The following is a 21,286-nucleotide window of genomic DNA, read 5'->3' as shown; positions in this document are numbered from 1 at the left end:
CCCTCGTAACCCTTTTCCTACTTGCTAAAAGGGTCGAGATCAAACGGTTGGAAAACCCCTTGCTCCTAAGGAGCTGCCTTTCAGAAACCAGGCCGTGAGAGCCAGGCTGGCCACTCCTGGATGGTTCACTGGGCCCTGCAACAACAGATCGTGTCTGAGGGGCAGACGCCAACAAGGCTTGATTGCCAGGCCTAGAACTGTCGAAAACCAAGCCCTTTTTGGCCAAAAGGGCGTGATTAGAATAACTGGTACCTTCTCCCTCTGAATTTTTCTTAAAATTAACGGGATTAACTGAAATGGGGGGAAAGCATAGCAAAGACGAAATTCCCATGGATAAGCTAGCGCATCTGTGCCCAGCGAGCCATCGCGACTGTCCAGGGAAAAGAACTGGGGAACCTGGGCGTTCACCCTTGAGGCGAACAGGTCTACTTCTGGTAAACCCCATTTTCCGGCAATCATTGTGAATACCTCCGGGTTTAGAGACCATTCTGCTTCCCGAATAGCGTTTCTGCTTAGGAAGTCCGCTACCCTGTTTAGATCCCCTTTTAGGTGGACTGCTGATAGGGATAACAAATGTTTTTCCGCCCACCGAAGAATCTCCATGGCCAGTACCTGAAGCGACCTGCTTCTTGTACCCCCCTGTCTGTTTAAATAAGCCACTGCCGTGGCATTGTCTGTTAGGACCTGGACGTGATGGGACTGCAGTTCCTGAACAAACAACTCCAGAGCTAAGGCAATCGCCTTGAGTTCCCTCCAGTTTGAGGACCTTATTGTCTCCTCTTTGGCCCAGGACCCCTGAGTGAAACGTGTTCCTAGATGGGCTCCCCACCCCCAGGAACTGGCGTCGGTTGTTAGTCTTTTCCCGACTGGAAAAGCCCAGACTAACCCTTCCGATAAGACCTCCTGTCTTTTCCACCACCATAGGGACCTTTTTACCTGGGTTGACATTCTCACCTCTGCCTCTAGGGATGCCACTGTGTGATCCCAAGATTTTAGAAGGAAAGCCTGCAGACACCTGAAATGCATTCTTGCCCACTGGACTGCTGGCATTGCTGAAGTCAGAACTCCCAAAGCTGACATAACCTGTCTTACTGTCAGATTTTGGCTGGTCTGTAATAAAGACACTGCACCGGAAATCCTGTCCTTTTTGTCTAAGGGAAGGAAGATTTTTTGCTCCACCGAATTTATTAGAAACCCTAAAAACCGAATCTCCTGAGATGGGTTTAGGGACGACTTTTGGAGGTTCAAAATCCAACCCAACGCCTCCAGATGGCTGCGAGCTTTGCCTAGATTGGTCTGCAATTCCTCGCTGGATGGGGCGAAAAACAGCAGATCGTCTAAATAAGGAATAACTGCGATTCCCTGAAGACGCAGTGGCGCTAAAGCTTCTGCCATTATTTTGGTAAAAATTCGGGGAGATGATGACAGGCCGAAGGGTAGGGCCCTGAACTGGAGATGATGAACCATACCCCCCAACCTCACCGCCAGCCTGAGAAACTTCTGAGACTGGGGAGAGATCGGAACATGTAGGTATGCGTCTTTTAAATCTACTGACGCCATAAAACATCCTGGCGTCAACAGGTTTCTGACCGAAAAAATTGAGTCCATTTTGAACTTCCTGTACCTTATGGACTCGTTTAAAGGTTTTAGGTTGAGAATCAACCGAAACTTCCCTGTCGGTTTCTTTACTAGGAAAACATGGGAATAAAACCCCTCCTGCTGTTCTTGCAGGGGTACCTGTACTACTACGCCCTGTTGCATCAGTTCCTCTAGAGAGGACTTCATGGCCAGGGCCCTTACTGGATCCCGCGGGGTGTTGGTAATCAGGAACCTTTTTGGGGGGTCGTTGACAAACTCGAGTGAGTAACCCTGCGCGAGAGTGGTCAGGATAAACTGATTTGAAGTTATCCCTGACCACTGCGGAAGAAATTCTTGTAGTCTTCCGCCCACCCGCAGAGACGAGTCATTGCGATTTTTCGGCCTGTGTAGGAGGACGGAAGAGAATTCCGCCTCTACCCTTCGGCTTCGGGGCGGACCAACTTTTCCTTCTCCCTTGCAACTTGCTGTCCTGATCCTGAGTTTTTTGAGGTCGAAAAAGACGCTTTGGTACCTGCTTTTTCTTTTTGACCGGAAAGGATCTCTTTTTATCGGCTGTCCTGTCAAGAATATTATCGAGGTCAGAGCCGAAGAGCAAGTCTCCTGAAAAGGGTAACCCACACAGCTTATTCTTTGAAGCCGAGTCACCCGGCCAGGTTTTAAGCCATAAGGCTCTTCTTGCAGCATTAGTTAGAGCTGCTGACCTGGCCGATATCTTAATTGCCTCAGCTGAGGCATCTGCAACATAGGCCACTGCCGTAATCAGGGTAGGAAAAGAATCTAAGATTTCCTGTTTAGGGGAATCTGCAGCTATATGTGACTTTAACTGGTTAATCCAGTATTCTAAATTTCTGGCTACACACGTTGTGGCCATTGCTGGTTTTAAATTGCTCATAACTGATTGCCATGATCTCTTGAGCAAAAGATCCATGCGTTTGTCCATCGGATCTTTCAAAACTCCCATATCCTCAAAGGACAGATCTGTGGACCTTGAAACCTGGGAAAAGGCGGCATCCAGTCTGGGCACCTTGTTCCATACTGCTGCAGGGTCCTCCTCGAAAGGAAAACGCCTTTTGTGGGCTTTGGAGAAAAAGGGCTTTTTCTCTGGATCCTGCCATTCTTTCCTAATGGCCTCAGAGATGACCGGATGAACTGGGAATGTTCGGCCCTTAGGCTCATCCAACCCAGCATACATGCGGTCATGGAGTGATAATTCCTTTTTCTCCTCACTTAAACCAAGCGTAGCATGAATGGCTTTAAGGAGCCCATCGACCTCTTCAAGGGACAGTTTGAATTTAGAGGGGGCTACCTCAGAATCCTCCAACTCCTCTTCCGAATCTTTAACGGAAAGAGCAGTGGACTGCTTTTCCCTATCTGAAGGGTCTTCAGGCAGAGATTCTAACACCGGGATTGAGAGAGACCCCTGGGAAGACTCTGAAGTGGAAGGCTGACTAGCAGCCGGGTTTGCTAGTGAGTCACGAAAATTCTGGATCGTGGCGTACAGCTCCTTCTTTACAGAGGCCACCAGATCCTCACATACAGAGGCAGATTCCTCTTTAACTAAAGAAGTAATGCAGGGACTGCATAAGGTTTTCTTCCAATTTTCTCCCAGCTTGGCCCTGCAAGAAGGACATCTTTTCTTTGGGTCAGAGCTCTTAGCCTATGAAGAAAAAGACAAAAAAGGGAAAAAAACCAGGGAACCCTTAGTGAGACCCAGTCTCAGCTTTGATAGGGATCACCACACAGGTGCACTAAGAAGAAACCAGTCAGCTTCTAGTGCCCAGACAGGCCCCTTGCCACCAGGGGGGAAAAAAGAAAGGAGAGAGCGAGACCAAACGCCAGGAAATAGAAAAAGAAAGGCAGACTTTAACTGCTGCCTCTTACCTGGGCCTTGCTGGTGCCTGTGCCTGTCCCCACCGCTGCAGACGCTGAATCTTCCATAATCAGCTGTGCAGAGATCCACTTGTGGCTAAACGCCGCCTCCGGAGTCACGCCGTGCAGCTGCACCGGACCGGAAGCGGAAATAGGCACCAGCACCTGTCCTCCCTCCTCCCCCCTGCGTCCACGCCGGAAACGACGTTTCAGCTGACCCGATGACCCGCTCTGTCACTTCCGGCGCGACCGCCGAAAACAAACATGGCGGCGGCACACGCGCGCCGCCGCGCCTACGAACGTGCGGGCCACCGAGTCTTCGGCTCTCTCCGAGCACAAGAGGGGAAGAGGAGCCCGCTTGCTACCGCTGACGAGGCGTGGGTAGGTCGGGAGGACAGCGGGTCTCTAAAGGAGGAAAAAAAGGGAAAGAAGCCTAGTCCCTCAGGAACACCTAAGAGAAACAGACTCCTTCCCAAAAGGTGTTCCCTCCGGGCCGGAGGAAACACAAAAACTGATGTGTGGTAGGGAGGCGCCTCCCTTTAAAGTCTGGAGGAAGAAGGTGTTTCCTAACGAGGAGGGTGGAGTCGCTATCTCTCAGGTGCTGTCCTGAAAGACGCCTTGGGAAAAGATGATAAAAACTGCACTGAATGGGTTAAGACTCAAAACAGACAAAACACAGTAACAAAAACATATTGCAGGTACACCAAAACTTACTGCTTTTTCTTCAGGAGAGAGGGCTCCCTCTACTGCCACAATCTGGTACTGCTTATGCTTCAAGCCGGTTAGATATTTACGGAGGGGTTTCATAGCAGCATTATCTATATTATGCTTGGTCAGTCTCCGCAAAACTTCTGGTGGATGTCCAGGATCAAATATTAGAAGACAGTAGGTTTTATTCTTCCTTTCCTCAAGTCCCACTATTGTGCGGCTGTGACCTGCGTTAATTTAATGCACATTTAGTAAAAAGTGAAGAATTCATGTAGACATGTTTAAAGAGGATTTCTCCCCCCACCCTCCCCCCTCAAAAACAAAAATTAAAAGTCAGCAGCAACAAATACTGGGAAGGTATGTGGAAAGAAATTTTCTAGACTATTTGAGGGAGGGCTAAATCGTTAAAGCGAGTTTAAGAGGATTAAAGGATAAGTGGACAGAAGACGGGGGTTGGGGTCCAGAGAAAGATTTTAAATTTATAGGGGCAATGCTGTCAGCTTCCATCCACAAGAAGGCTTCACAAGCTGCATATAGAGCTGCTAGTGGGACGATTTGGGCAGCTTGGTAATACTTTAGAAATGTAATTATAAGAATTAAAAATGACCCAAAAAACTGGGAACAGTGCTGGTAGAAGAAACAGGCTAAACCTCTAGTTTCAGAGCCAAAAACAATCCCTTTTAATTTGGGTGGATATTTGTCCTCCCCTGATGTTGTCATGTGGAGCCCCCTTAGGGGAGCTTCCAGCTCTCAAAGTTGCACTTTTACAAGGCGGTTGTGAGTATTCCCCAGATAAGGGGATATCACTGATCTATACCCTCTTTTGTTTTTTTCTTTATAAAGGCAGTGATTTAGAAACCCATATATTTCATTTCAGACATACACGTTTGCTCCTGAAGACAGGATAAAAACTCCATGAAACGCGTCAAGCCTTTTGTGCATGCAATGTTTAAACCGATCATGTGCTCAATTTTATTTATATGAATATTTGTATATTATTCTGATTATCAATTTTTTTATGTAACAGTAAGTCCCATAGGTGGTATAGTTACAATTTCTCTCCACTATCCATGTATTACCATCTTCCTATATGTATATAGAGGAGTTATACTGTGAAATTATTACCCTGTATAAATTTTATTATGATAGATCTCAAATATAAATTTTTGACCCCACCTATCCCCCACTGTTGACTGTGTGCTTCATTCAAAGTCCCACTCTTCTTTTTCTCTTTTAATTTGGGAGTAATAGCAGGAGATTGTGACTTCCAGAGCAACGGAGACAAGCTTAGTCAAGGACCCGAAGTCAAGCAGTCACTCCAGCCAATGGCTGAGAAGCAATTAATGCTGTGCATAAATCAAATATATAATCTGCTTAAGAGGGTGTAGGAGTACACTTGTGGCCATTGCAATGAGAGCCAGCAAATTACTGGGTAATTTCATTGGATGCTGCAGGATTGTGAAAAAACACTCAGCTGAAAACGTACAGCAGTCACACATACCTGTAAAAGTAAATAAATTCTGCGCTTGTCTCTAAAAGGTGAAAATATACTATATTTTAATATAGTATATATAACTATATATGCTGCAAATTTATAAGATTACATACTTAATCCAAACAATATTACTAAAAAACACAAAAAGTTGCACAAATACAAATAGGGAACATGTGTGCATAAAAACACCCTTGAAATAATTAATGTAATTTTATAAAAATCGTGATAAAAATACAAAAAATGATTTATGTGCAAGAATTCAAAAAAAATCTAAATAAAAATTGAAAAGCTAAATAAAGAATCACTTTTTTTGCTAAAACACTATGGAAATAGTTGTGAGGCCTGTGGCTCACGATCCAGGAAAACAGCCCCTTGATTGAGGAGAAACACAGGAGGTGTGCATGCAGATTACTGGAGAGCTGGAGACCAGAAGCTGAATCCTTCAGTCACTTTTGCGAGAACGACTCCTGTAATTAGGAGTCCATCGGATCTGGTAAGAAGCCATCTGGCTGCTTGTTTTGTGCCCCACAAGGATCAAATGTGCAATATCTGATATACCTGTGTAGGATGAATATGATGATACAGCCAGAGTCTGTAGGATCACACCAGCTGTTACATACACATTTTTATATGCACTTGTCTGTTGAATTGGTGAGTTTCAGAAGTTTTTCCACTGTCATTATTTCACATGCAACATATATGACTCTCTTCACTTATTTATTATTTTTTTGATTTTTTTCACATAGTTTTTTTGATTTTTATATAGATTTTTTTTTTTTTTATTCTTACACCTAAATCATTTTTTGTATTTTTAATCACGATTTTTATAAAATAACATTAATTACTGAAAAGGAAGACTCGGAACGAGATAAACTCCAACATCAGAGGTCAGTTTTACTGAGCACCATCAGTAGGCATGCAGCAAGCAGCACTAAAGCGGTTAATAGAAAGTTTGCTGGTGTCTCCTGGTAGAGCAGGACTGACGCCATCCGAACTGCCCCTGCTCCCTTCAGCATTTAGTCCCAGACATACTGCAGCCACAGTTAGCAATGTAATGGCTCACAGTAATGCCACATACACACGACCGGACTTTCCGGCAGACTAGGTCCGAAAGGATTAGTCCGTCAGACAATCCGATTGTGTGTGGGCTAGTCTGATTTTTTATTTTATTTTTTTCAGAAAAACTATCAGACGAACCTAGAAATAGAACAGGTTTCAAATCTGACTGACTCAATTCCGATGGACTAAAATCGGGAAAACCGTTCGTCTGTGTGCTAGTCCGATGGACCAAATACAACGCAAGGGAAGCTATTGGCTACTGGCTATTGAACTTCCTTGTTTAGTCCCGTTTACATCATCATGTTCAAAACGAACAGACTTTCGAATGGACTTAGTTCGGTTGTGTGTGGCCAAGTCCGTTCATTCGGAAAGGCCGTCGGGAAGACAGTCGGAACTAGTCTGCCGCAAAGTACGGTCGTGTGTATGCGGCATAAGAGATAAAATACTGCATACATTTGAGTTAAAATAACTCATTTGGTATTTATCTCAAAAGGTAGTCAATTCACACAAAAAAATACATTTAGTGAATGTGTTAAATATTTATGTTTTGCATATTTATCACTTAAAGTTATAAAGGCAAAAACTTCATGAACTCCAGACATCTGGTAGCATTTGAGGGTTGGACAGTCACAGTTTTTCAAAGTCTCTGTAGGCAGGCAGCAAGAATCAAAGCTCGGCTCTTTTCAGGCAGAAGCAACAGTGGGGAAATGCATACTTGCTACAGTGAGCGAAGAAAGTATTTGATTCCCTGCTGATTTTGTATGTTTGCCCACTGACAAAGAAAGGATCAGTCTATAATTTTAATGGTAGTTAATTATCATTTTAACAGTGAGACAGAACAACAAAATTATCCAGAAAAACACATTTTCAAAAAAAGTTATAAATTGATTTGCATTTTAATGAGTGAAATAAATATTTGATCCCCCATCAATCAGCAACATTTCTGGCTCCCAGGTGTCTTCTATACAGGTAACAAGTTGAGATTAGGAGCACTCTGATAGGGTGGGCTCCTAATCTCAGCATGTTACCTGTATAAAAGACACCTGTCCACAGAAGCAATCAGATTCCAATTTCTCCACCATGGCCAAGACCAAACAGCTGTCCAAGAATGACAGGGACAAGATTGTAGACCTACACAAGGCTGGAATTGGCTACAAGACCATCGTCAAGCATCAACAGTTGTTGCGATTATTCAAACGGAAGAAAAAAAAAAACTGTCAATCTCCCTTGGTCTGGGGCTCCATGCAAGATCTTACCTCGTGGAATTTCAACGATCATGAGAATGGTGAGGAATCAGCCCAGAACTACTCGGGAGAATCTTGTCAATGATCTCAAGGCAGCTGGGACCATAATCACCAAGAAAACAACACCACTACCCTGTGAAGGACTGAAATCCTGCAGACCCCGCAAGGACCCCCTGCTCAAGAAAGCACACGTACAGGCCTGTCTAAAGTTTGCTAATGAATATCTGAATGATTCAAAAGGAGAATTAGGTGAAAGTGTTATGTTTAGATGAGACCAAATTCAAGCTCTTTGGCATCAATTCAACTCGCCGTGTTTGGAGGAGGAGTGGGAATGCTGCCTATGACCCCAAGAATACGATCCCTGCCGTCAAACATGAAGGTGGAAACATTATGCTTTGGGGGTGTTTTTCTGCTAAGGGGACAGTACAACTTCCTTGTATCAAAGGGAAGATGGACGGGGCTATGTACCGTCAAATCTTGGGTGAGAATCTCCTTCAGCCAGGGCATTGAAAATGGGTCGCGGATGGGTATTCCAGCACGACAATGACCCAAAACACACGGCCAAGGCAACATAGGAGCTGCTCAAGAAGAAGCAAATTAAGGTCCAGGAGTGGCCTAGTCAGTCTCCAGACCTTAAATTCCATTAAAAACGTGCTGAAGGTTCGAGTTACCCAACGTCAGCCTCGAAACCTTAACCACTTGCCGACCGCCGCACGACGATATACGTCGGCAGAATGGCACGGGCAGGCATATTGGCGTATATATAAGTCCATGCCTGCCCGCGGGTGGGGGGCCCGATCGGGCCCCCCCCCGGTGCCTGCGGCGGTCGGCATTCGTTCGGGAGAGATCAGGGATGAGGGGACGGCCATTCATTCATGGCCACCCCCTCGCGATCGCTCTCGACGAATGGAAATCCCCCGTGACATCACTTCCTCTCCTGTAATGTAAACACAGGAGAGGAAGTGATGTATTCTCTCCTCCGTGTCGGTATTTTCCGTTCCGACACGGAGGAGAGCGGATCGGTGAGTTGCACCAACACTCTACACACACAGTAGAACATGCCAGGCACACTCACACCCCCCCTTTACCCCCCGATCACCCCCCCAATTACCCCTGCCCCCCAGTCACAGTGACACCAATGTCATTTTTTTTTTTTTTTTTTTTTTTTTTTGCATTGGTGTCATTTGTGACTGTAATAACTGTTAGGGCAGTTAGAGTTAGCCCCCTTTAGTTCTAATGTACCCCCCTAACCCCCCCAATAAAGGTTTAACCCCGTGATCACCCCCCGTCGCCAGTGTCACTAAGGCTGGGTTCACATTGCAGCGGTTTATGAGAACGAATGTGATTCGCACCGCACTGCAGTGCAAATCACATCCGATCTCTGTGCGATTCGAGTTCAGCCATTCGCCGCACCCGCCGCACCCGCCACACCCGCCGCACCCGCCGCAAATTCGCACGGGACCCTTTTTTTGGCCCGCAGCAGAATCGGATCGCATGGGTGTTCACACCATGCGATCCGAGTTTGCAGATCGCACTGCGATATGCGAACTGATCTGGGGGTGTCAGTAACATTTCACTGACACTCCCAGCAGTTCGCATAGGGCAGTGTGAACTGCCGCCGGGAGGCATGCGATGCGGGAACCCGCCGCGGATTCGCGGCGTTTCCGCATCGCTCCAGTGTGAACCCAGCCTAATAAGCGATCATTTTTCTGATCGCCGTATTAGTGTCACAGGTGACGCTAGTTAGGCAGGTAGGTATTTAGGTTCGCCGCAGCTTTTTATAGCGCCAGGGACCCCCATATACTACCGCATAAAGCCCCCTGATTGCCCCCTAGTTAACCCTTTCACCAGTGATCACCATATAACTGTTACAGGTGACGCTGGTTGGTTAGTTATTTTTTTATAGTTTCAGGGCACCCGCCATTTATTACCTAATAAAGGTTTAACCCCCTGATCACCCGGCGGGTGTCATTTGTGACTAATAACTGTTAGGGCAGTTAGGGTTAGCCCCCTTTAGTTCTAAGGTACCCCCCTAACCCCCCCAATAAAGGTTTAACCCCGTGATCACCCCCCGTCGCCAGTGTCACTAAGGCTGGGTTCAGATTGCAGCGGTTTGAGAACGGATGTGATTCGCACCGCACTGCAGTGCAAATCACATCCGATCTCTGTGCGATTCGAGTTCAGCCATTCGCCGCACCCGCCACACCCGCCGCAAATTCGCACGGGACCCTTTTTTTGGCCCGCAGCAGAATCGGATCGCATGGGTGTTCACACCATGCGATCCGAGTTTTCAGATCGCACTGCGATATGCGAACTGATCTGGGGGTGTCAGTAACATTTCACTGACACTCCCAGCAGTTCGCATAGGGCAGTGTGAACTGCCGCCGGGAGGCATGCGATGCGGGAACCCGCCGCGCATTCGTGGCGTTCCCGCATCGCTCCAGTGTGAACCCAGCCTAATAAGCGATCGTTTTTCTGATCGCTGTATTAGTGTCACAGGTGACGCTAGTTAGGCAAGTAGGTATTTAGGTTCGCCGCAGCTTTTTATAGCGCCAGGGACCCCCATATACTACCGCATAAAGCCCCCTGATTGCCCCCTAGTTAACCCTTTCACCAGTGATCACCATATAACTGTTACAGGTGACGCTGGTTGGTTAGTTATTTTTTTATAGTTTCAGGGCACCCGCCATTTATTACCTAGTCTCACTAGTGTACCCCTAAATTTAGGGGTGTCTACTTTCCAAAATGGGGTCATTTGGGGGGGGTTTGTGCCATCTTGGCATTTTATGGCCTTCAAAACTGTAACGCCCTTAGAAAGCCTGAAGGCGGTGCTTGGTTTTCGGGGCCCCGTACGCGGCTAGGCTCCCAAAAAGTCCCACATATGTGGTATCCCCGTACTCAGGAGAAGCAGCAGAATTTATTTTGGGGTGTCATTTCACATATGCCCATGGCATGCGTGAGCAATATATCATTTAGTGACAACTTTGTGAAAAAAAAAAAAAAAAAAAAAAAGTTTGTAATTTTCCCGCAACTTGTGGCAAAATATAAAATATTCCATGGACTCAACATGCCTCTCAGCAAATAGCTTGGGGTGTCTACTTTCTAAAATGGGGTCATTTGTGGGGGTTTTGTGCCATCTTGGCATTTTATGGCCTTCAAAACTGTAATAGGTAGTGAGGAGTGAAGTCAAATATTTACGCCCTTAGAAAGCCTGAAGGCGGTGCTTGGTTTTCGGGGCCCCGTACGCGGCTAGGCTCCCAAAAAGTCCCACATATGTGGTATCCCCGTACTCAGGAGAAGCAGCAGAATTTATTTTGGGGTGTCATTTCACATATGCCCATGGCATGTGTGAGCAATATATCATTTAGTGACAACTTTGTGAAAAAAAAAAAAAAAAAAAAAAAGTTTGTAATTTTCCCGCAACTTGTGGCAAAATATAAAATATTCCATGAACTCAACATGCCTCTCAGCAAATAGCTTGGGGTGTCTACTTTCTAAAATGGGGTCATTTGTGGGGGTTTTGTGCCATCTTGGCATTTTATGGCCTTCAAAACTGTAATAGGTAGTGAGAAGTGAACTCAAAAATTTACGCCCTTAGAAAGCCTGAAGGCGGTGCTTGGTTTTCGGGGCCCCGTACGCGGCTAGGCTCCCAAAAAGTCCCACATATGTGGTATCCCCGTACTCAGGAGAAGCAGCAGAATTTATTTTGGGGTGTCATTTCACATACGCCCATAGCATGTGTGAGCAATATATCATTTAGTGACAACTTTGTGTAAAAAAAAAAAAAAAATTTTTTTTTTGTCATTATTCAATCGCTTGAGGCAAAAAAATAAAATATTCAATGGGCTCAACATGCCTCTTATCAATTTCCTTAGGGGGTCTACTTTCCAAAATGGGGTCATTTGGGGGGGTTTTGTACTGCCCTGCCATTTTAGCACCTCAAGAAATGAGATAGGCAGTCGTAAACTAAAAGCTGCGTAAATTCCAGAAAACGTACCTTAGTTTGTAGATGTGACAACTTTTGCGCAAACCAATAAATATACAATTATTGACTTTTTTTTTACCAAAGACATGTGGCTGAATACATTTTGGCCTAAATGTATGACTAAAATTGAGTTTATTGGATTTTTCTAATAACAAAAAGTAGAAAATATCATTTTTTTTCAAAATTTGCGGTCTTTTTACGTTTATATCGCAAAAAATAAAAATCGCAGAGGCAATCAAATACCATCAAAAGAAAGCTCTATTTGTGGGAAGAAAAGGACGCAAATTTTGTTTGGGTACAACATTGCATGACCGCGCAATTACCAGTTAAAGCAGCGCAGTGCCAAAGTGTAAAAAGACCTCTGGTCATTTACCAGCAAAATGGTCCGGTCTTAAAGTGGTTAAAGACTTGGAGAGGATCTGCAAAGAGGAGTGAGACAAAATCCCTCTTGAGATATGTGCAAACCTGGTGACCAACTACAAGAAATGTTTGACCTCTGTGATTGCCAACAAGGGTTTTGCCAAGTACTACTACTAAAGTCATATTCTGGGAAGGGGTCAAATACTTATTTCACGCATTAAAATGCAAATTAATTTATAACTTTTTTGAAATGCATTTTTCTGGATATTCTTGCTCACTGTTAAAATAAACCTACCATTAAAATTATAAACTGATAACTTCTTTGTCAGTGGGAAAACATACAAAATCAGTAGGGGATCAATTACTTTTTTCCCCTCACTGTATATGGTGGGAAATAGAGCAGAGGGCATGCAACACTATACACAGCAGATGACACCAGTGCTGACTAATCTATTTTCTAGCACCTTTTCCTTCTTTGATTTTTTTTTTTTTCTGTGTGCACCAGTATTGGTAAATCTGGACTAGGCGTTTTATTTTTTTTTGTGTCCAATCCTCTTGCAAGTGGCAAAACCACCTGAAGATCAAATAATTCCTGTGTCCCTCACTAAAAAAACAATATAATTAATAAATGCTGTCTGGTTTCTGTGAAACCAAGTGGGGTTAGGTTATGTAGTCCAAGCAACTCTAGTATACAAGTACAGGGCTTTTTGTAAACAGAAAAAAAAAAAAAAAAAAAAAAAAATGTAAATAAAATGTTCATTAGAAGGAAAGCAGCCCTGTAATTGTATAAAAAGGAAACAGAGATATAAAAAGTGATTAAGTTGCACAATACCTTGGTGTTGTAAATAAATGGCAGGTTTGGTTGACCATGTGACTTTGCCTGTAGCTTGACAAGCATCCGATGAATAGTAATTTAGAACCCATTCAAACAACAGAGGATGTGTTCCTGATGAACTGCTTGGCTTGTGAAAGTCAAGAATTCGACACCTATGCAAAATTGAAGACATACTAAATGTGTAATACGTTTCTACAGTAGAAAGCGTTTATATTGAACACTTCATGGGAGTACATGACACTGTGCATATAAAACACCTCTGGGGGATGCTGCTGGTACTAGTAAAGAATTTGAAAGTCTCTTGTATGCAGTGTTAATTTGATGATAATTTGATGATATGCAGCAATATGAACTTATCTGCTTTTGCTATGCTCTGCATTGCACATAGTCGATGGCTCGGTCCTCACAGATCCGAGAGGAGCGCTGCTGACTGTCAATCAGCAGCTCTCCTCTGTGCCTCTCCACACTCACTGGAGCACTGAGCTGTGGAGGGGCGGGGAATGGCCATCAGTCATGGCAGCTGGCGGATCCAGACTTGGGAAGTCGGGATGATGCGCTGCCTCGACTGATTACAGTGACATCAGCGGAGAACGGACTTCAGACTGCTCTCCGCTGAAACGGGTCACAGGAGTACAAAACTAATTTCACTCCTGTGACCCTTGGGAGAAGCCCAGCCTAAAAAGCTCAGACTGGACTTCTCCTTTAACTGTCACATCGAACCATATTCTAAGCTGCATTCCCCTGCTTTTGCCCCAGTAGAGAAAAGAGAAAGAGGATTTTTGTACTCACCGTAAAATCCTTTTCTCTGATGTTCATTGACAGACAGCACCTTAATGTTAACCTTAGGGTTATATCGCCACCTTTAGGAGAGGACTAGGCAGAACACATAAAAAAAAAACAAAATAAAAAAAAAAAAACACACACACACACACACACACACACACACACACCAGCACAGTACCACCCAGGGGGCAGACCTACTGGCTATAACCCCTCACTTTTCTCCCAGCAGCTCAGTTCGTCAAAAAGCAGTACAAACATAAATCAGAGGGGTGGGTGCTGTGTTTGTAAATGAACATCAGAGAAAAGGATTTTTACGGCGAGTACAAAAATCCTATTTTCTCTTTCGTTCATTGACAGACACAGCACCTTAATCTTGACCTTAGGGATGTCCCCAACCAGTGTCAAAAACAAGGGGTGGGAACAGAAAGAAAATAAACTGCACCTATAACGAAAAGAACTCCTCCTCAGAGGAGTCGCAACCTCAAACGGCCGCCTGCAAAACCTTAAGGCCGAAGCACGCATCCAAAGATGCACCCACATCAATCTTTTAAAATTTGGGGAAAGTGTGAACGGACGACCAAGTCGTCACCTTATACACCTGGGAAAACAGATGCTTGATGTCAAAGCCCAGGAGGCACCAATTGCCCTGGTAGAATGTGCCCCGACAGGAAAGGGAGGTGCCCGTCCCCTTATGGCATAAGCCTGAACCACAAATGGTGGCCGACGAGACCGCCAGGCCCTTCTTCGGACCAGCTGAAGAGTCCAACCTCCGGAAAGGAGCCGTAGCAGACAGATACACCTGCAGAGCCTGGACCACATCCAAAGAATGTAAAGCGACTTCCTTGGGATGTGACGGCCGAGGACATAAAGACGGGAGTACAATGTCCTCATTTTGATGAAAGGCCGAGACAACCTTCGGAAGAAAAGAAGGCTGCGGACACAGCACCACCTTATCCTTGTGGAGGATCAAGTAGGGAGACTTGCATGACAAGGCCACCAACTCAGAAACCTGCCTTGCAGATGCAATAGCCACTAGAAAGACTACTTTCTGAGAGTGTCAATAAGGGGATCTCCCTAATGTTTTAAAACGGCAGTTTCTGAAGCACCGAGAGCACCAGATTCAAATCCCACGGGGGCAGCGGCGGTCGTACTGGAGGGGCCACACGCTGAACACCCTGAACAAAAGTACGCACTAATGAGTGAGTCACCAAAGGACGCTAAACAAAAAAAATAAATAAAAAAAAAAATTAAAAAAAGACAGCCAAAGCTGAAATCTGGCCCTTAATGGTGCTTGATGCAAGTTTCTGATCCACTCCTTGCTGCAAAAACAGCAGGATCCTGGAAACTGAATATGTACACGGATGCCACCTCATCTCCTACACATGGAGATGTAGGCCTTCCACGTGCAATGATAAATCTTTCGGGAAGAAGAAGACTTCCGCACCCTCACCATAGTGAAAATTACAGAAGCCGGACAGTCCTTGGTCCCTCAGCACCTGGCTTTCAACAGCCATGCCATTAAAAACCAGTGACGGTAAAGCAGGGTGAAGTATCGGACCCCACGACAGCAGGTCCTCCCACATCGGCAGCCACCAAGGAACATCCGCCAACATTCATACTATGTCAGCGTACCAAGGACGTTGAGGCCAATCTGGGGCAATCAGAATCACCGGAATCCTCTCAGCCTCCACTCTGCGTAGCAGATGAAGGAGGAGTCTGAGTAGGTGAAAGGCATAAATCAGCCAATAATGCCCCCATGGGGCCACCAACGTGTCTAACGCATCTGCCCGGAGATTTTTTGACCTGGCCACAAACCTCTGCACCTTTAGATTGAACTGAGAGTCTAGAGGATCCACATCCGGCACGCTCCACCCTTAAGCAAATGAGCCGAAACACTTCCGAATGCAGTGACCATTCCCCCTGGTCCAGCAACTGACGACTGAGGTAGCCCACCTGCCAGTTTTCTATGTACAGAATGTATACGGCTGACAGAGCCGGCATAAGCCTCTCTGCCAACTGTAGGATGTGAGAGACCTCCAGCTCTGCAGCTGAGCTCCTTGTCCCTCCTTGATGATTGACATACAACACCGCTGTGGAGTTGTCCGACTGGATCCAACCGGACGCCCCAGCAGCCTCTGGGTGCTCAGGCGGTGCCTCTCTGCATGATTGCAAAGTTCCAGCACATCGACAGGCGGGATTCTTCCTGCGTCCAGTGACCCTGGGCCAATTGGATGCCCCCCCCCCCCCAGCAGGTCAGGCTGTCGTTCGTTAAAAAGGAAGGAACGACTTCCCGGACTGAAGAGCCGGAGACCTCAGCCACCAGAGAAGTGAAGCCCTGACTAGCTGGCTCACTCGAATTTGAAAATCCAGGGATGTCGGAGATTTGTCCCATTTGGACAGGATCTCTTTCTGCAAGACTCGAGTGTGGAATTGAGCATATGGTACCGCCTCAAAAGTGGCTACCATAAGACCCAGAACTTGCAAAAAACGCAGCGACAACCACATGCAGGACATCAATAACTGCACCGTGGATTGAAGAGTCTACAGCTTGTTCGGAGGGAGAAAGACTCACCTCTGAGGAGTCCAGAATCAACCCCAAGTACTCCAGGTACTGAGTTGGCACTAACACTGACTTCTGGAGGTTCAACACCCAACCAAACTCCCGGAGAGTCTGTATGGTGATCGCCACATCCTCCCTTAAATCTGAGGCAGAAGCTGCTCTCAGTAGGACGTCGTCCAGGTAACCAATGATCGCAATCCCTTGTTGTCTCAGGGATGCCAGAATTGGGGCCAGCACCTTGGTGAAGGCCCTTGGCACCGTTGCTAGGCCAAAAGGGAAGAGCTACAAATTGGTAGTGCTCTTTACGACCAAAAAAATTGCAGAAACCTCTGGTGTCTGACACATATGAGGACATGAAAGTATGTGTCCTTGATGTCCAAAGACGCCAAGAAATCCCCTTGATGAAGTGCGACCACAGAACGAATCAATTCCATCCTGAACCTCCGCACCTTCACGAAGCAATTGAGGGTCTTGAGATCCAGGACCAGACGGACCCCTTCCTTCTTTGGGACTACAAACAGATTGGAGTAGAATCCCTGAAACCTTTCCGACGTCGGTACAGGCACCATCTCCCCCTGCAGTAGTAAGTCCTGTACTGCCCCAAACACGGCCTCCCGACAGGCCGGAAGAAGATGAAGGTTGGTGGGAAAAAAATCTGTATGGCGGACAAGAAAGAAAACTATCTTGTAGCCTGACAAAACCAGTTCGCAGACCCACTGGTCGGAAAGGAGAGAGGTCCACCGAACTGCAAACTCCCGAAGGCGACCACCCACCCGAGAGTCAGGCGGGGGGGGGAACCTTCATGCAGCAGCCGATTTGCTCACAGGTTTGTTCGGCTTGTAAAACCAGGGACGCTTTTGTCCCTCAGCGAGCACATTGTCGGACTGGGAACGCTTACCTGGGCGGATGAAAAATGTGCTTCTGAGCAGAAAGAGAGCTCCTGCCTATGGCGTGGCTCCTTACTCTTTCTGGACTGCGAGAGCAAAGTACTCCCCCCCCCCCCCGTAACATTCTTAATAATGTCATCCAGCAAGACGCCAAGTAGCTTCTCACCTTGGAAGGGCAAATCTGCCAGCTCCGCAGACCAGCATTTAAGCCAAATCAAGCGACGCAGCACTAGTGCGGATACTGAGGCTCTAGAAAGCAAAGGGGCCATATTCAGGGCCGCATCACAGACAGACTGAAGGCCGTGCACCAACTGGTCTGCCAGTTCCCTGCAGACTGGGGAAACCTGTTCCTTCCCCAACTCGCGGTGCAACAACTTAGCCCATTCAGTAAGCGTTTGTGACACCAGAGCCGTGGCCAACACCGGCCGCAATGCTGAACCCACCACCGTAAACATGGATCGGGCAACCGCCTCGACCCTTCTGTTGGCAGGGTCCTTGAAAAGAGGGGGACCCTTCCACCAGAATCGTGGTCACCTTATTTAACCTGGATACTGGGGGGGTCAATAACCGGAGATGTCCATTGTTTCAGGAAACTCTCCTCAAAGGGGTAACGCACCACCATTCGTCTCGGGACTGAAAAGGCCTGCTGCAGGCTTTCCCACTCCTTGTAAATAAAACTTATCAAAATAAGTTAAATAAGGAAACACCTTAGCAGCACGGGCCAGCTTGTGGGACCCAAAAGGGACAGACACCTCTGCAGATGCCCCCACCGTATCCTCTATCTTTAAGGTATCCGGCACTGCTGTGATAAGTGCCCCTACTAGCGCTTTTTCCTGCGCTGACACAGACGCAGAGTTTTCCTCCTCACTGTCCGAATAGTCCTGGTCCTCATCCTCTGAAGCGTCAGAACAGGGGCCGCTTTCCACAGCGGGACCCAAGCCTGAATCAGAGCTCTCCCCAGAAGACGGAGAGGGCATTTTTTATCACCCTGGCAACAAATGATTCCAGGACCACCGACAGAGCATCCATAGGCACCACAGCTGCAGTGGAACCGGTTGCTATAACAGGGGTGTTTGGAGAAGAAGCACCAGCCTCTGACGCCATGCTATCCCACTCTGACCTGTCACCCTTAGGGACCTAAGGCAAGCAACAAAAAATGCCCACCCTCCTAGCTGTCACAGACTGTGGGGCCCCCCACAGGACTCCCCACCCTGACCCAGGTGCTGCGCTGTGCTGCCGCCGTACGCTCTCCCCTCTGCCTGGCACGAGGTTTCCTGTGTCCGTTTTCACAATGTTCCAGTCTAAATCAGCCACCCAGCACTAGGGTATAACAGACCTGTGGCTACCAGAAAATGGGCACCGGCCGCCTCAGCAAATACGTCCGAAAACGCAGGGAAAATGGCTGCCGGTTACAAGAAAATGGCCGCGGTTCAAGCAGTGACCATTCCCCCCACATGGCAGCACACAGACACCCAAAAAAATGAGCAGACCACCAACCGCCCAGCATAGCCCCCTGCCAGGACCCAAAGACCCCCCCCCCCCCAGAGGACCCTCGGCCAGGTATGTGCTCCGCATTCCCTTTGCCCAGCCACACAGTCGCCCTTTAGAATGGGGAGGAGGGAAATGGGCAGGGAGAGAGAGAGAGAGAGAGAGAGACCCCCTAATTGACCTCCCAGGGAATACACAGCTGCTCCATCCTGCCTAAACAGGTGGAACCATACTTACCCCTCCTGCAGGGACTTCTGGACGCACTCAGACAGACCCATCACCTGAGCAGTACGGGGTGGCTGTTGGCCACGGCACACTGTGAATTGGACAGCAGTAGCCCGGTCATGTGTATGCCCGGAGCATACAGCTCACCAGCCACCCCTGGACCAGAACGGGGCCTGTCACGGCCGACCCAGCGCGTAGCTAAGGTCTGCATGCGCTCGATGGCCAGGCTGGGGAGACTACCAGGATCTATATTATCCAGCCTGTCACCCAGCCCGGCTGTTGATTGTAGATCACAGGAACCAAAATGAGCAAAAAATATTATTTTTTGGTCCCCACAGGGAGCCAGGTCCTTCTCCTAGACTAGGCAGAAAAAAAAAATGAGCTGCTGGGAGCAGAGTGAGGGGTTATAGGCAGTAGGACCGCCCCCTGGGCGGTACTGTGCTATTTTTTTTGTGTTCTGCCTAGTCCTCTCCTAAAGGTGGCAATATAATTAAGGTGCTGTGTCCGTCAACGAACGAAAGAGAAAAGGAGTTTTAGGGGAATAAATGTTTGTGTATACATCCAAGCCCTTAAAAAGTGTTACTAAACCCAGTAATATAAAAAAAAAAATAGTTCATCCACCCTCCATGTCCACAGCTTATAAATCATCTTTCTACATTAAAATACTGCCACTATATACCTTTTTGTCTCATCTGTATACCACAGTCAGTGATAAACTGCAGAGTTCAGGTTGGAGGGGATTTCTACTATGTCCACATGTGTGATGTCAAGATCATGTGACCTGGCTAGCTCTGATCAACAAGTAAATGTTTTCTCCAGCATAAAAGACAACTGAGCATGTACAGGTTGGCTACTCTGCCTGTGTTAGTGCAGGGAGGGAAGGATCTATACATACAGGATAAAAACAGCCTTTTTACACAATGCAGAGATTTAACCCCTTAAGTTGCAGTGAGTGGTACAAGCATGCTGTGCTGCATATAGACTGATTTTACTTTTGTGGGTTTAGTAACACTTTGAGGCTCACTCACTGAAAAAAAGGCTTCAGTCCAAATAATTCCTGAATGTTATATTCTAACTGGGCAAGGGACATTTACATCACCTCCAATGTCCTGCAGGGTCCTTCTACTGAGTTGCTGGAACCACCCAGACTTTAGTGAGGGATGTTTACAGACATTAAAAAATTGCCCAGAGATAGATTTTAAAAGAGATATAATTTCAAAAAGAGAGTTCTGACTTGAGTTCCACTTTAAACTTTCCATACACTAGTAAACGTACTTTAAATGCAGAGATGTTAGTAGGCAATATATTTCAGATGCTCCAATCCATGCCTTTGTACCCTGTAATTTCCCTCTGAAGTGAGAGGCTCCCTGTGGATCAAATCCTTCCCTCCAGGCATTTTCTATCAAAACCTGAATCTTGGGAATACAGGGTATATACCTGCAATCTGAAATTGATAAAAAAGCAGTTTAAAAAAAACAAAAAAACAAAAAAAAAAAACAAACACTTTCTAATAAATAAGGTAGTAAACTGTAAGCTGTAATTTATAACTCTTGACAGGATATATCTCAGTAGAATAGATTTTACTTTCTAGGCACTCATCCACAATTATGTAAACTATTCCTTTACAAAATAAACTGATCTTATTAGAAACTTTTTTTTCTGACCTCTCTTCCTTTCCTCTTACCTTTAATCTATTAATTTAGTATAATTTTCTGTAGATAGGAGGCCGTTGAATATAAAATGGAAAACATTTTTATTTTTTGTACCTGTCCTAATTAATAGGTCTTATTACATTCTTCCACATGTGTATGACTGCTGGAAGCAGGAGAACCACAAAAACAAGTAACAGCAAAGATGGTTGTTTTCATGGAACTGTTTAAATTCTAAGTGGCCATTTTAGATGGAAATGATGCTTAGGGGTGTTCTGCATGGAATTACTTTTTTTTTTTTTTTTTTTTTAAAGCTATAGTGGAAAGAGCTAGATAGAACACCATTTTTATTGTGATCTCTGCCCACATGATGTAAATTTCCCCTCATTTCCTATGTGGTCACCCTATGGGGACAAAAAAAAAAAAAAAAAAAGGGGGGGGGAAGAGCTTAGGAATGCACATAGCACCAGCATGTGATAAATATATATATTATAACAGAATCAAATAAATGATAGACGCTGATAAAGCTAACAATTTCAA

General features: G+C 46.0%; 1 protein-coding gene across 5 annotated transcripts in view; it reads right to left on the bottom strand.

Moving 5' to 3' along the window:
* ZUP1 (zinc finger containing ubiquitin peptidase 1) overlaps positions 1 to 21,286 on the bottom strand; it is a 48,208-nt gene that overhangs the window by 3,298 nt on the left and 23,624 nt on the right. For all 5 annotated transcript variants that reach the window (XM_077487066.1, XM_077487067.1, XM_077487069.1 and 2 more), the window contains 3 exons: positions 20,373 to 20,541; positions 13,152 to 13,306; positions 4,183 to 4,403 (listed from right to left, as the gene is read on the bottom strand). In XM_077487066.1, the coding sequence (XP_077343192.1) occupies positions 4,183 to 4,403; positions 13,152 to 13,306; positions 20,373 to 20,541 (545 nt within the window). The remainder of the gene's footprint in view (positions 1 to 4,182; positions 4,404 to 13,151; positions 13,307 to 20,372; positions 20,542 to 21,286) is intronic.

This window comes from Lithobates pipiens, unplaced genomic scaffold (genome assembly GCF_037356315.1).
Source record: "Lithobates pipiens isolate NorthernLeopardFrog02 unplaced genomic scaffold, aLitPip1_a1.2 Scaffold_18, whole genome shotgun sequence".
Taxonomy (NCBI): domain Eukaryota; kingdom Metazoa; phylum Chordata; class Amphibia; order Anura; family Ranidae; genus Lithobates; species Lithobates pipiens.
Note: the sequence above shows the minus strand (reverse complement) of the source record. Positions and strands in the feature narration are given on the sequence as shown.